Raw genomic sequence first — 12,390 nt, forward strand, 5'->3', positions numbered from 1 at the left:
AGTGCCGCCCGTCTCCCGATAGCGGCTTCCCATTGGTTCGCTCTCCCCGGAGGCGGGGAGAAGGGGCTGGGCGTCTGCGTGCCTCTCGGCCAATTGCCGGGCCCACCGCGCGCGCCCCTGGTTGCCCCTGGAAACCCAACAGCCGGCGTCCCGGCTCCGCCGCGCCAGCTGACCCCGAGAGACATGGACGGCAGCTCCGAGCACCGTGGGGACCCCGAGGAGGAAGACGGAGATGGGACCAACCTGTCCTCCAAGCTGTCCGGGATCAAGGCCTCCTCCGGCCCCCACTCCCCGGCCGAACCGCTCGAGCCGGAGCCGGAGGCCGTAGAGCCCGAGCAGGGGGCCGTAGAGTCTTCGGAGGGAGGCGCCGCCGGGGACGAGACCGCCGAGGCCCGGGAAGCGCCGGAGGTCCCCGAGGCTGTGGACCAGGCGGGATCCGGGGAGCCGGAGCCGCCGACCGAGGCTGAGACCCAGCCGGAACCCCGGGAGGCGGCCGACGCCGGGCCTGAGGAGGCCGCCCCGCCGGAGCCCGAAGGCGGGTCCGCGGAACCGGAGGAGCGGGCGGAGGAGGAGCGGGCGGAGGCGAAGGACGAGGAGGACGAGGAGGAAGAAGAGGGGGAGGAGGAGGAGGAGGAGGAGGCGGAGGAGGAGGAGGAGGCGGAGGAGGAGGCGGCGGCCACGGCAGCCGCGCTCAAGTGGAGGAGGAAGAAAGCGCCCTCGGACGCCTCGGGGCGGCCGTCCACCCCCGGCCGGGAAGAGGCTCCGCCGACACGGGAGGCTGAGCAGGGGGAGGAGGGGGAGGGGGAGGAGAGCGAGGAAATCAAGGAGAGGGGTGCGCAAGGAAGCCCAGCGGAAAGCCAGCAAAGGGAGGAAGGCGAGCGACAGGACCTCGAGGACGAGGAATGGACGGAGGAGATGCAGAAGCTGCAGGAGCAGCAGCTGCGCGAGGAGCTCCTGGAACAGTACCGGTCGCTGGTTGTCGAGCGCAGCAACTACCAGCGCTACAACAACTACCTGCAGCACAAGATCTCCGAGGTGCTGCGCAAGAAGAAGGGCCTGGACGCCGCCGAGGTGCTCGACAAGGGCCCGGAGCCCGATGCCCCCGAGAAGGAGCAAGCATACCTCCGCCATTTGGCCTTGCTGGAGGAGCTGAGGAAGCAGCAGGCGGACGACCTGGAGTGGTACCACCAGGAGCTGGAGCAGCTGCAGGAGCAGTGCAGGGAGGTGTTGTCCAGGGTGGAGAAGGAGTGGGCCAGCTTCCAGGCACTCAAGAAGCAGGTGGTGATGCAGGCCATGGGTACCTGTTGGGTGCGTGGCGGCCGCCAGGCTGCCCTACGAGAGGTGGAGCAGATCCAGGCGCTGGAGGATAAGAAGGAGAAGGAGATGAGCGCCGTGAGGCTAGAGAACGTGCAGCTGAAGCAGAGCTTGGTGCACTTTGAGACGCGGATGAAGGCCCAGGAGGACCTGACGGAGGGGCTGCTGCTCATCGATTTTGAACAGCTGAAGATCGAGAACCAGACCTTCAACGAAAAAGTGGAGGAGCGGAACGAGGAACTTTTAAAACTGCACAACAAAGTGACCAACAATGTGCAGGTCATAACCCATGTGAAGGAGAAGTTACACTTCGTAGACATAGAAAACATGTGCAAAAAGACACAGCTTTTGGAAACTGAGGCTCAGGTGGCCCTGAAGAGGGACATCCTGACCAGGACGAAGCAGGCCCGGGACAGCCTGCGGGCTGACAACATCAAGCTGAATCAGAAGTGCGGGCTCCTGGGCAAGGAGCTCCTGCTCCGGGACATGGAGGAGAAAGTGGATAGGACAGAAGCCCTCAACCAGCGTATCGAGTCCCTGAAGCGGCATCACGCTGGCCTTGCTATGTCCTGCAGAGGCGTGAGGCAGAAGATCAGGGAAGCCAAAGCCTTTCTCCCATCTTAACCCCCACGACAGGAAGTATCCGCAGGACATCTTTAATGTCAGCAACTTTTTCTAGCCTTCATTAATTCTTAAGTCTCCGCTTGCGGCCATTCTTTAAAAGGCTTCCGGTATTGGGGATGAAGCTGTATTTTGTATTAATCTCATCATTGTCAGCTCCTAAATTAGTCCTGAGCACAATCGGGTTAGCCGTCCATTTTACACGGGGTGAAGTCAGGCCCAGAGACGTAATGACTTACTGTACCTGACTTCTCATAAAAAAGCTGTCAGAAGCCTTGTTGTATCTGAGCAAGTCCATAATTTCAATGACTTGATCCTGTGGAAAACTGTTCCTCTTCCATATATCAGAGGGCTCAACAAACAGGTGGGGGAGCAAGAAATGTCCTGTGCTTATATAAGCTAATTATTAAATCCCCTTTGAATATATTAAACTGTGTCATTCTGAGTCACATCCTCAACATGAAGCTCACTAGTTTCCTTCAATGAATCTAAACTTGTTTCGTATGTAAGCAGCACAGGCTTCTGGGTAATAAACAAGAGGAGGGAAACAGGAGAAATGGTAACTAGGAGAAGGAGCTGACGTTCTGTCCTCTTTCCTCTTTGCATGAGAGGAGGCTCAGTCTGCTTGACCATTAACGATTCCTTCTGGCTCAACAACAGTCTGCAATTCTAATGAAATGTTTCCTGGAATCCTCAAAGAAATACAAAAACATGAAATTTTGTTTTCCAGTGAGGACAAAATGATAATTGCACAGTGTGTCTGGCCAGAATGCCCGTAAGCCTTTTGTTCTCGGCAAGGTATTTTTGGATCTTGGCAAGAGGACCCTTACTGTGCATGTGATTTTTCTGTGTCAAATATAAAAGTGTCTGCTATTCTTTGTGTTAATGTAAGAAACACCTGATAGGCCTACCTCTTTCATCCAGAATTGGGGATTCCATTTCCAACTTTCTTTGGTGGTTTTGAAGCTAGGGGCTTGGTTTTATTTCTTCTTAATTTTAGATTGAGTTTTGAGATGTGCGTATTTGGGGTTAGAAGTATCCTCCCGTCCCCAAGTTTAAGTAGGTCATAAGAAGGATGAGTTAGGGGGTGACTGGGTGGCTCAGTGGGTTAAAGCCTCTGCCTTCAGCCCAGGTCATGATCCCAGGGTCCTGGAATCGAGCCCCACATCAGGCTCTCTGCTCAGCAGGGAGCCTGTCCCCGCCCGCCTCTCTGCCTACCTGTGATCTCTGTCAAATAAATAAATAAATAAATAAATAGCCCTTTAAAAAAAGGTATTGGTGCCGAATACCCATAAGGAAGGGTAGAAACCCCTCCCTCTAAGGCAGATGACTCAGTTGGTCACAAGAAGGTCACGATGATTTTAACTTTTGGGGGTGCGGCTGTTTTCTAATGTGTGTTCCCTTTGAAGCTAATAAAGGTCAATTAAAATTCCTTTTCTAACTTTTACAGCTTGGATACACTCTTGTAAGACCATACTTGTCAAACCAAACAAACGTAACAATCAGGGGAGTAAAAAGCATTCACTTCCTGCTTCCTCTTGCAATCCTCCTTACCTTCTACACTTGTTGTCTTCCCTCTGCCCCATTCATCAAGGCCAGAGAGGGTTAGTCCACCACCAGCAAGCACAACTTCGTTCTCTTTGTGCCTCGTGCCAAGAGCAGCACAGGACCCCTGGTGTCTTCGGTGGTTGGGAAAGCTTCCGAGTGAACCTGACACCCTGTGTTCCGTGCCTCCCTCAGCTAAGCAGCTTTCGTGGCCAGAGTGTCCCTTCGGCTCCCCAGCGGGAGCGTGGGTATTTTCAGCTGACTTTGATCCACTGGCAGTTCCCCAGGCTGCACCAAGCACTCCCTCACCAGCATTGAACCGGGTAGACAGGCCTCTTGAGAGCACAAGATGCAGATTGATGGTGCTAGTGTTGCTTTAAGCTGCAAAGTTGCCCATGTTCTTGCAAATTATACTCTCCCCCTCTAGAGATGTTATAGTTCGTTAGAAGATAAATAATCTTCTGCTGATGACTTCACAACAAGGTTCCTTCTAATTGAATTACAGGAGAGCTCTTGATCACGAAATAGCAACCCATCCAGGGCGTGTTTCTTCAGCTCGCCTCCGAGGAAGAAAGCCACAGACCACCCCCCCCAAGTCTTACTGACGGGCCCCATTCCAGTCCCTGACCCCCACCTCTAGTTCTCTGGACCCCAGGGAGACTGTCATCCTCCCTTGGAGCCAGCACGATGCCTACCTAGCCCATAATCGATGCTCAGTCTGTTGGGTTATTAGTGCATCAACATCACAGCATTCTCATTTTCGGGCAATAAGTGTTGCTCAGATGCCTAGGAGAAGCAGATGCTAAGTCCTATGGCAGACTTGAAAATAAGCAGAGGCCAGAAAGAGGAGCTTTCTAGAAGTAGAAGCATTGAACATAACGGTCCTTTCTAGCAGGGGACGGAGACCACCTCCAGGCAGCCTCCCTCCCTCTAGGAAGATGAAGAGGGGGTGCCCCGGCTGGACCAGAGACCTCTGACCTCAAAGGCTTTTAAAGAGCTTGTCAAGGGGTTCCTGGGCGGCTCAGTGGGTTAAGGCCTCTGCCTTTGGCTCGGGTGGTGATCCCGGGGGCCTGGGATCAAGCCCCTCGTTGGGCTCTCTGCTCAGTGAGGAACCTGCTTCCTCCTCTCTCTGCCTGCTTCTCTGCCAACTTGTGATCTCTGTCAAATAAATGAAATCTTTAAAAAAATAAAAAAATAAAGAGCTTGTCAAAAAGGAGGGCCTGGAAAATGCAGGCACAATACAATCTGAGATGTTATGCAACACGACTTCTTTCTAAATGGGTTGGGGTCGGAAGTGTCCCCTTCCGTGTCACAGGTGGCTTGGGTGGTTGGGCAGCACAGGCAGGAGGGAATCAGGCACTACCTGTGCGTAGAGCCCAAGGCATCAAAAAGGAAATACTTTTCATGCGTAGGGGTTCGTCCTTGCTGGTGGCTTCAAACTGCATTTGAGGTTTTTCAACGACATAAGCTGAGAAACATACCTTCTTTTTTTGTAAGTGGGTCTGCAGCCATAATTTAGGTGTTTGCCATTGGTCAGGGATGCCTATCTGATCAAATCCTATTGGAGTTAATGCACCCTGATCCGCAACGTGGGTTTTAAACCTGAGGACTGTCTTCATGGGAGAAGGAAGAGTCACACAAGGGGCATGATCGGCAAGGACTCCAGGCGGGCCTGCAGCTGAGCTGAGTGGCTGGTGGGCACAGGGACCCGCAGGCTGGGCACCGCTCCTGGTCCACACCTCCTGCTTGCCCGCCATGCCCGCTCCTGCTGGAACCCTGTCTACACAGGCGTGGGTTTGAATGAATACACTTATACATGGCCCAGCTTTTTAACTGATGCTGGCTTCTAATATTTTGCCCAAAGGATGCCAAAGTTGAATACAAAGGTGCCTCTAGGGGGAATACACAGTGTCGTGCTTGCAAATAAGGCCTTGGAATCAGGCTGACTCGGATTCTGATCTCTTCTGATTGTGACCTGGGACACACACTCCACCTTTTTATTTATTTATTTATTTAAAAAGATTTTATTTATTTATTTATTTGACAGGCGGAGATCACAAGTAGGCAGAGAAGCAGGCAGAGAGAGAGGAAGAAGCAGGCTCCCCGAAGAGCAGAGAGCCCCAGGACCCTGGGATCACGACCTGAGCCGAAGGCAGAGGCTTTAACCCACTGAGCCACCCAGGCGCCCCAACACTCCACCTCTTTAAACCTCCACGTGCTCCCTTGTAAAATGGGGTGAAAAATTTATTCATTATATGGAAAAAGTATCTCTTCCCTAGGTGGTGAAACCATGACTTCTATTTTTCGTATTTCCAAATTGTATACAATGAACATGCAGTTGTAATAACTAGGGGAAAAAATACCAATTTTCAAAATCCCTAAGTTCCTCAAGAGTTCGGATACTAAAAGCTCACATGTCAAGGGTATGACTCTATCTCTAGTGAGGAGTTTCTCTTAATGACACAATTCAGCATCTTCTTTTAATCCTCACAAGCCAGTGGATGGATGCTGGTACCTGTTTTAAGGTCTGGCTACAGAAAAGAAATGGAAGGCTCAGAGAATTTAAATACTCCTGATCTGACCTGTAACTAAACGACACCTGAAACGGGAGTTATTTTTGGCTGGAGCAGTTTCTACCGGGTGCTCTGGAGTGAGGTCAAAAAGCCGCAGGGACCAGGGACAGGCTGGGGTGTGGGTGACTCGTGCTGCCTGGGGAGAAGGCTCCTGCCCCTCCCTCCACAAGCTCAGGCATTCTGAGAGAAGGGGCCTTGGCGTTGCCGTGCCCCGTGGAGCAGCCGCCCCCTCGAGCCAGCTGGCTGCAGGCGTGGCAGTGCTCATGGAGGACCCTGAGCTCCTGGGCCAGCCCAGCGATGCGGGCCTCTCAGAAAGACCTGGGGACAGCGAGCTCCCACGTGGACCCGACTGAGGACTTGCCGGGGCTCTGAGGCTTCCCTCTGCTGGCCACGCCCATCCTCTGATGACCAGTGGCTGCTCTCAAGGTCCAACTTGGTCCCTGCCCTCTAGGACTGTGAGATTTCCTCCCCTCTCTGGGCCTTTGTGGCCGGCTCCACATCTTGGGAGATGGGTTTTTGAACCGCTGGCTCCCTGGTTTCTCTTGGGAAAATGGTCCGCAGCTTCCACCCCCAAAGCTGGGGCTTCCCCGAGGTCCTCCCCAAGCTGGCCATCAGGCTCATGCCTCGCACACAGGAGGCATTCAGGTGAGTGAATCCAGGCCTTGCCCCAAACCTTGTACTTGGCGGCTGAGGACCAAGAGAGGAGAAAGGCTTCCAAAGGCCCCAGAGCACACCTGTTCCCTGGGGAGGGGGTCAGCCAGGGCTCAGGAGCCACAGGGGAAGCATCAGATTCCCAGCCCCGTGGCTAACTGGCCACAGGAGCCCAAGCAGATCTGCTTTCTGCGTCACACCTTTGGAATGGAGACAGTGACAGAGCTACTGTGGAGAGAAATGAGGCCATTCACAGAACTCAGCCTGGGGCCTGGTGTGGGTGCAGTAGGCAGCGAGCCCCAGGACACGACCGCTGTCCAGCACGGCCACCCTTGCCAGCCATAGCACCTCTTGGCCGGTGCCAGCTGGAGAGCAGCCTCGGGATCCCCTGGTGAGACAGACAGGAGCCTCGTGCTGGGAGCTAAACGCCCAGAGCAGAGCTGCACAGTCTCTGGGGGAGAGAAGCGGGGAGACCAGTCACGGGCTCAATGGTACTGAGTGGCCCAGCGCAGACGGCCAGCCTCGCTGACACAGGAGGGCAGCACTGTCCACTTCTCCCGGGGAACCAGGGGACAAGAGAGGGAGCAGCCCTGAAGGCCCCCTCTTGGCCGGGCCTCCTGCACTTGGCTGAACGGCTGGCATGAGCATAGGTGACACACAAGTGCACACGAGCACTGGTTCTGACTGGTGCCAAGTGACCTCAGACCGGGTCGTGCTCACTGCCACCGAGCTGGGACAGCCAGAGTGACGTCCGCCCCGGAGCTGGGAACAAAGGCACCCCCGGGTACCCGCAGGCTGGATAGGGTGCTGCAGGCAGCCTGTGGCCTACCAGGTGCAGGGGGAGCGCGTGCTCACCTCGGGAGCTGGGATCGGGGGCAGGGAAGGGGTCAGTGAGTCAGAGGTCCCCCTTCGATGTGCAAAGGACACACTCAGCTCCCAAATCCCTGCACCGAATTAACACAAGCACCACCTTTTTAACGTAACTGAGCATAGTAAGCGGGTTCTAAAATAACGGGATGCTCGGGGCGCTGGGGTGGTTCAGGCGGGGCGTCCGCCTTCAGCTCAGGTCATGGTCTCAAAGCCCTGGAATCAAGCCTGGTGTCCCCGTGTTGGGCACCCTGCTCAGAGGGGAGCCTGCTTCTCCCTCGCCTTCTGCTGTTCCCTATGTTCTCTCAAATAAAAATCTTTAAGAAAAAATAACACAATGTTCGAAGTCAAATTGTTCCACACTTGAAGGTGAGAACTTCAATTGTAAACCAAACTACAGTGAACATAAGTAACAATTTTACATGACTTTTATTTAATAAAACCACATTATTTACAATTCAAAAAGTCTTAATTTGATAGACTTTACTAAATAAAATTAAAGGTTAACTGTACAAGCAGTTAAAACATGGTATGTAGCAAGTATTATCAGGACATTTCTATCAGCAAACTGTTCAAATAGTCAAAAACTGAGCAGTTAAAAAGTACCTTTGAAAGTGAACATTGCTTCTAGATGGGCTTTCAGGGACAGGTGGGGACACGGCTTTCGACTCTAAAGGGCCAGATGCACAAGGGGCCGAACCCCAAGTCTCAGATCTGGACAGCCGGCAGCTGGGCCGGGAAAGTGCAGATGCGCAGGGGGCGCAGCCTTCCGGTGGGCTCCCCGTTTTCCTAAACAATGGCATCCGACAGAGCAGCCTGACCCCACAGATGGGCCATGCAGCCCGAGCTCCCGGCCTCTGGGGCAGACACGGAAAGGCCCCAGGCAGCCCCTGAACGGGCCACAGAAACCTCTGTGAGCTAGAAATTTGGTTAAGTATTCTGCATCAGCTCGGAACCCGTTTAAAAACGTAATGCCTATGTGGTGCCATGAGTCCCGAGAGACGGACGTCAGCCTGTCCAACGGAGATTGAGGGCTGGGTCTGAAGGCGTGGATGAGCGGCAAGCACACCCTGCAGCAGCGGTGCTTCCTGTCCCAACTGAGGAACGTCTGTATGTACATTAAGAAAATATATACACCTTTCAGAACAGAAAGCTCACATCCAGGAGCGACACTCGGCCTGTGTGGGCGGAGGCCCGGGGCCGGCAAGGTGACAATTGGCAGCACGATGGACGGCGGGGCTACGTCTGGAAGTACGAGCCCTCAGTGAAGACGGGACGCTTCCCCCGAGAGGACAGCCAGGCCAGCACTTCCAGGCTGAGGCAGAGAGTGGGTCCGAGACGCTCCGCAACCTCCCTGGAGACTTCAGTTAAGAAGACAGGGGATGAAGGCAACTACTCCAGGAAACGGGACCCATGGCCATGGTGCGGCCCCCTGCCCGTGCTCCTGCTCATGCTGGCCGTGAACATGGCAGATAGAAAAGGCCCCGGAGAGCCAGGCCGCCTCGTGGCAAGCCTGCTCTCGGAGCCCAGGGCGCTCCCCAGGGCTGCACTGAGGGCAGCCGGGGGGAGTGTGGCTGAGGGGGCAGCGGAGCCCTCAGACCCAGTCTCCCAAGCCCTTGTGGACACCTGCACACAGCTGGGTCCGCGCGAGGACCTGTCTCCACAGACCTGCCTGTCCTCTGGGCTCTTCTGTGTGAAAACCATTCCTGTCTTCGAATGTGCGTGACCATGACCAAAGCGCTTTTAACAAAATTCTTAGTTAAGGAGAGGTTCCAGCGGGAAAGTTGCTGATGAACTTGGTGGGGGGACCACCTATGTGGGGAGAGGCCGATGGGACAAACACCAGGAGCCCCTGCAAGGCCATCTATGTGGGTCCGTGCCTCAGCCCTCACAAGGCTCTAGCTTTCAGCCAGACGCGCAAGGAGGGAAGCACTGGTACTCAGGACGATCCTGCTGCTCGGGGGACACAGGGAAGACCAGCGTTCCGGGGGAGCAAGGGCGCAGGCTGCCCCCGCCAGCCCGGCCTCTGCACATAGGAGGTGTGGGGCTGAAGGTGGTCTCGGGGCTCCTGGGTGAGCAGCCCTTCCTGCTCAGGAGATGGAGGGAGCTATCTTGCGGGGGAGAGCAGGGGTTCCCCAGAACCCAAGTGGCCCTTTTCAGCCCTCATGCTGTGATTCTGTCAAGGTGACAATGGAGAAAGGCCAACCTGAAGGTCAGGTCAAATCCCAGGTTGCCCACAGGCACGCTAGGTGACCACCTGTGAGAGCCCGTTTTCCTGCTGTCTTTGGTAGGTGGGCTTTAAAAGCAGGCCCTCCAGCCCTGGAACGGTTCTCTCAGTTAACTAGCTCCACAACTCCTTCCTCGCTCAAGTAGGTCAGTAGCCAGGAATGGCTCTGAGGCCACCTATGTACATTTCTCCCGCACCTTGGCTAAGGAAGACTGTAATGTATTTTCCATCAGTTGACATAGGAGCATGACAATTTAATTAACTTTTGTGAAATCGGGGGGGGGGGATTAGCCACCATCTCATTTTTACACCATGCAGAATACGCAGCGTTGGCCGCGTCAACACTAGCTCATCACCCCACTGAGCTGCTTAAGGCTAAGCCTTGGCTGAGTTCTTTAAAAGTTGTTTGTTTTAAGGCCAACTCCAGGGTTAGGATCAAACGTGCAAAGAGCCTGTTCGTCTTGGCTGTCAGTGTCCATCAGAAACGCAGGCGCCACCTGGAGATCTGCTCCAGCGCCGAGCGCTCAGTGTCTGAGAGATGGGCTGCCTTTCTCCGTGTCGCGGCTGTCCTTCTGTAAGGCGGTCAGCACCTGGGAATCACAGGGGAGACATCCGTGGGTGATCTGCGAAGACACTGAACACAGGTCCTGCCAAGCGTAGCGACAGGCTGTGCAGCCTCCTGGCCAGTGGCTCTGGCCCCCCACTTCCACCGCTCCCCCATTTCACCCCCTACGCCCGCACCACAGCCCTCCTCCTCATGTGGAGTGCAACCGTGCCATCTCTGGGCTAACATCCTACAACCACGTCCCAGCAGCCACAGTACTGTCAGGACCCAGTTACAGGGCTCTCCTTCCACCATCTGGCTCCGGCCCTGGCGCGCTCCACCCCCAAGCCAGGCTCCCCGCTCCCGGACACTAACAAGCACGCCTGGGCTCTCAACACCCTCCCGGGCTTTCCCAAAGTGACTGAGCTCCCAACTCCATGCTCTCCCAGCTCCTGGTTAACACCTTCATTTTCAGAGACACCACATTCCATTCTGACCGCTTAGTACCAGCCGCAGGGCTAACAGAGGCCCCATTTACTGGCCACCCGAGTGGGGCACGTCTCCGGGGACCTCCCGCACAGCAGTTGTAAGGACAAACAAGCAGCTCGGGAAGGTCAGACCCCCATGGTTGGGCACAGACACTCACAAGAGCGGCCATTCAAATAGCCTGTACCCATTCAGACCTAGACTGGTGGGAATTCAAAACCAGGGCCTAATCGACTGGTCAGGCACTATGTCATTGAACTGAATTACAAATGACGAGGAGCTAAGCAGAAACACTTTGCGTAGGTTTCAAATGAATTGCACAGAAAAAAGCTTCCCCTCTCTACCTCTAAGTCGATAGGACCGCTGAGCAGACAGACATGTTTACGTGTTTGCGAGCTCTCCAGGGCCTAAAGTGGAGCATGTAAGAGGATGTGTACAGACCACAGTTCCCGTGGAGCCTAGCACCATACGAACTTGACGATGCCCCCCGAGTTCCCCATCAGGTGGACTCCCATCGTGATCCCGTGATTAGAAAATGCCCTAGTATCAAACAACTGACCTAGTTTTGAGCAAACCTTTTTACTTTGTCTCTACAACACAAAAAGGGAAACAACAGACGCGGGTTTACCCCTGCCCTCTGAGTGCCTGCATGGGGGCTGCATGGGGCAGGTGGGGCGTGAAGTCAGGCCTAACCGAACTACGTGTGGGACAAAGACCATCAGGAAAGACCTGGGCTCTCCGCAGGGACCTGAGGAACCCCGCCAGCCAGTGAGCCATGGAGACCACAGTGTGCCCTCCCACACCAGCCACACTGGGCCCCAATCAGAAAGGCCTACATAGCCGGACGGTCTGCAGTTCCCTTCCTGAAACTCTCAGTAATTCTGAACAGTGGTTGCAGATTTCCACTGTGCACTGTCCACTGACATCCTAACCAGAAAAAGTCTCTTTCTCCCTCCTGGCAGATCCCGGATAATCACACAGCCAGTCCTGCTCGTGCATGAGCTGAGGGTATTCTCTAAGTTTTCCTGAGATATGATTCCTTACCATATAATTTGTCCCTTTAGAGTATACAGTTCAAGGGTTTTTAGTGTATCTGTGGATGTGTGCGATACTACCATGGTCTGTGTCAGGGAACCCCGTATCCTCCAGCTACCCCCGCCCACTGCTGGGCGCCCAGTCACTGACTTCCTGTCTCCACAGGGGACCCTGTTCTGGACTTGCCTATAAGCAGAATCACAGAGCGTGCCATCCTTAGGGTCTGGCTTTGTCCCTTCACGTGACATTCTCAAGGATCACACAAGCTGTAGTGTGTGTCAGGACGTCATTCCTTTTTATCAACAGAATGTATTTAATAATATTTCAGAAATGCAAATCCTATCACCCAAGCACAAAACAGTGCCCTCCCCACCCCGCCAGTATTACCCCAGGTCCACACTGCAGTCGTGCTTCTTCCCGAAAGACACACACAGGGAGGGAGTCTGCCAGCCAAAGAGAGCATCGTGTAACAGGCCAGGAAGGCCAGGAAGGACCAGCTTGAAGGCCAGGATGAAGGACCCAGGTGA

At 54.6% G+C, this 12,390-nt stretch overlaps 2 protein-coding genes across 5 annotated transcripts in view; one reads left to right on the forward strand and one right to left on the reverse strand.

Annotated features, from left to right (window-relative positions):
* Positions 1–183: 183 nt before the first annotated feature.
* Positions 184–2,353, forward strand: CFAP184 (cilia and flagella associated protein 184; the record flags this gene model as incomplete). The annotated part of the gene is made up of 2 exons (XM_080796348.1): positions 184–582; positions 697–2,353. 2 exons carry the CDS (start codon positions 184–186, stop codon positions 1,936–1,938), a joined length of 1,641 nt encoding a protein of 546 aa, XP_080652474.1. The 3' UTR covers positions 1,939–2,353.
* A 5,681-nt stretch (positions 2,354–8,034) lies between these two features.
* TBC1D14 (TBC1 domain family member 14) overlaps positions 8,035–12,390 on the reverse strand; it is a 103,676-nt gene continuing 99,320 nt past the window's right edge. For all 4 annotated transcript variants that reach the window (XM_080795653.1, XM_080795651.1, XM_080795650.1 and 1 more), the window contains one exon: positions 8,035–10,388. In XM_080795653.1, the coding sequence (XP_080651779.1) occupies positions 10,323–10,388 (66 nt within the window). In that variant the 3' untranslated portion in view covers positions 8,035–10,322. The remainder of the gene's footprint in view (positions 10,389–12,390) is intronic.

This window comes from Martes martes, assembly GCF_963455335.1.
Source record: "Martes martes genome assembly, chromosome: 2".
Taxonomy (NCBI): Eukaryota; Metazoa; Chordata; class Mammalia; order Carnivora; family Mustelidae; genus Martes; species Martes martes.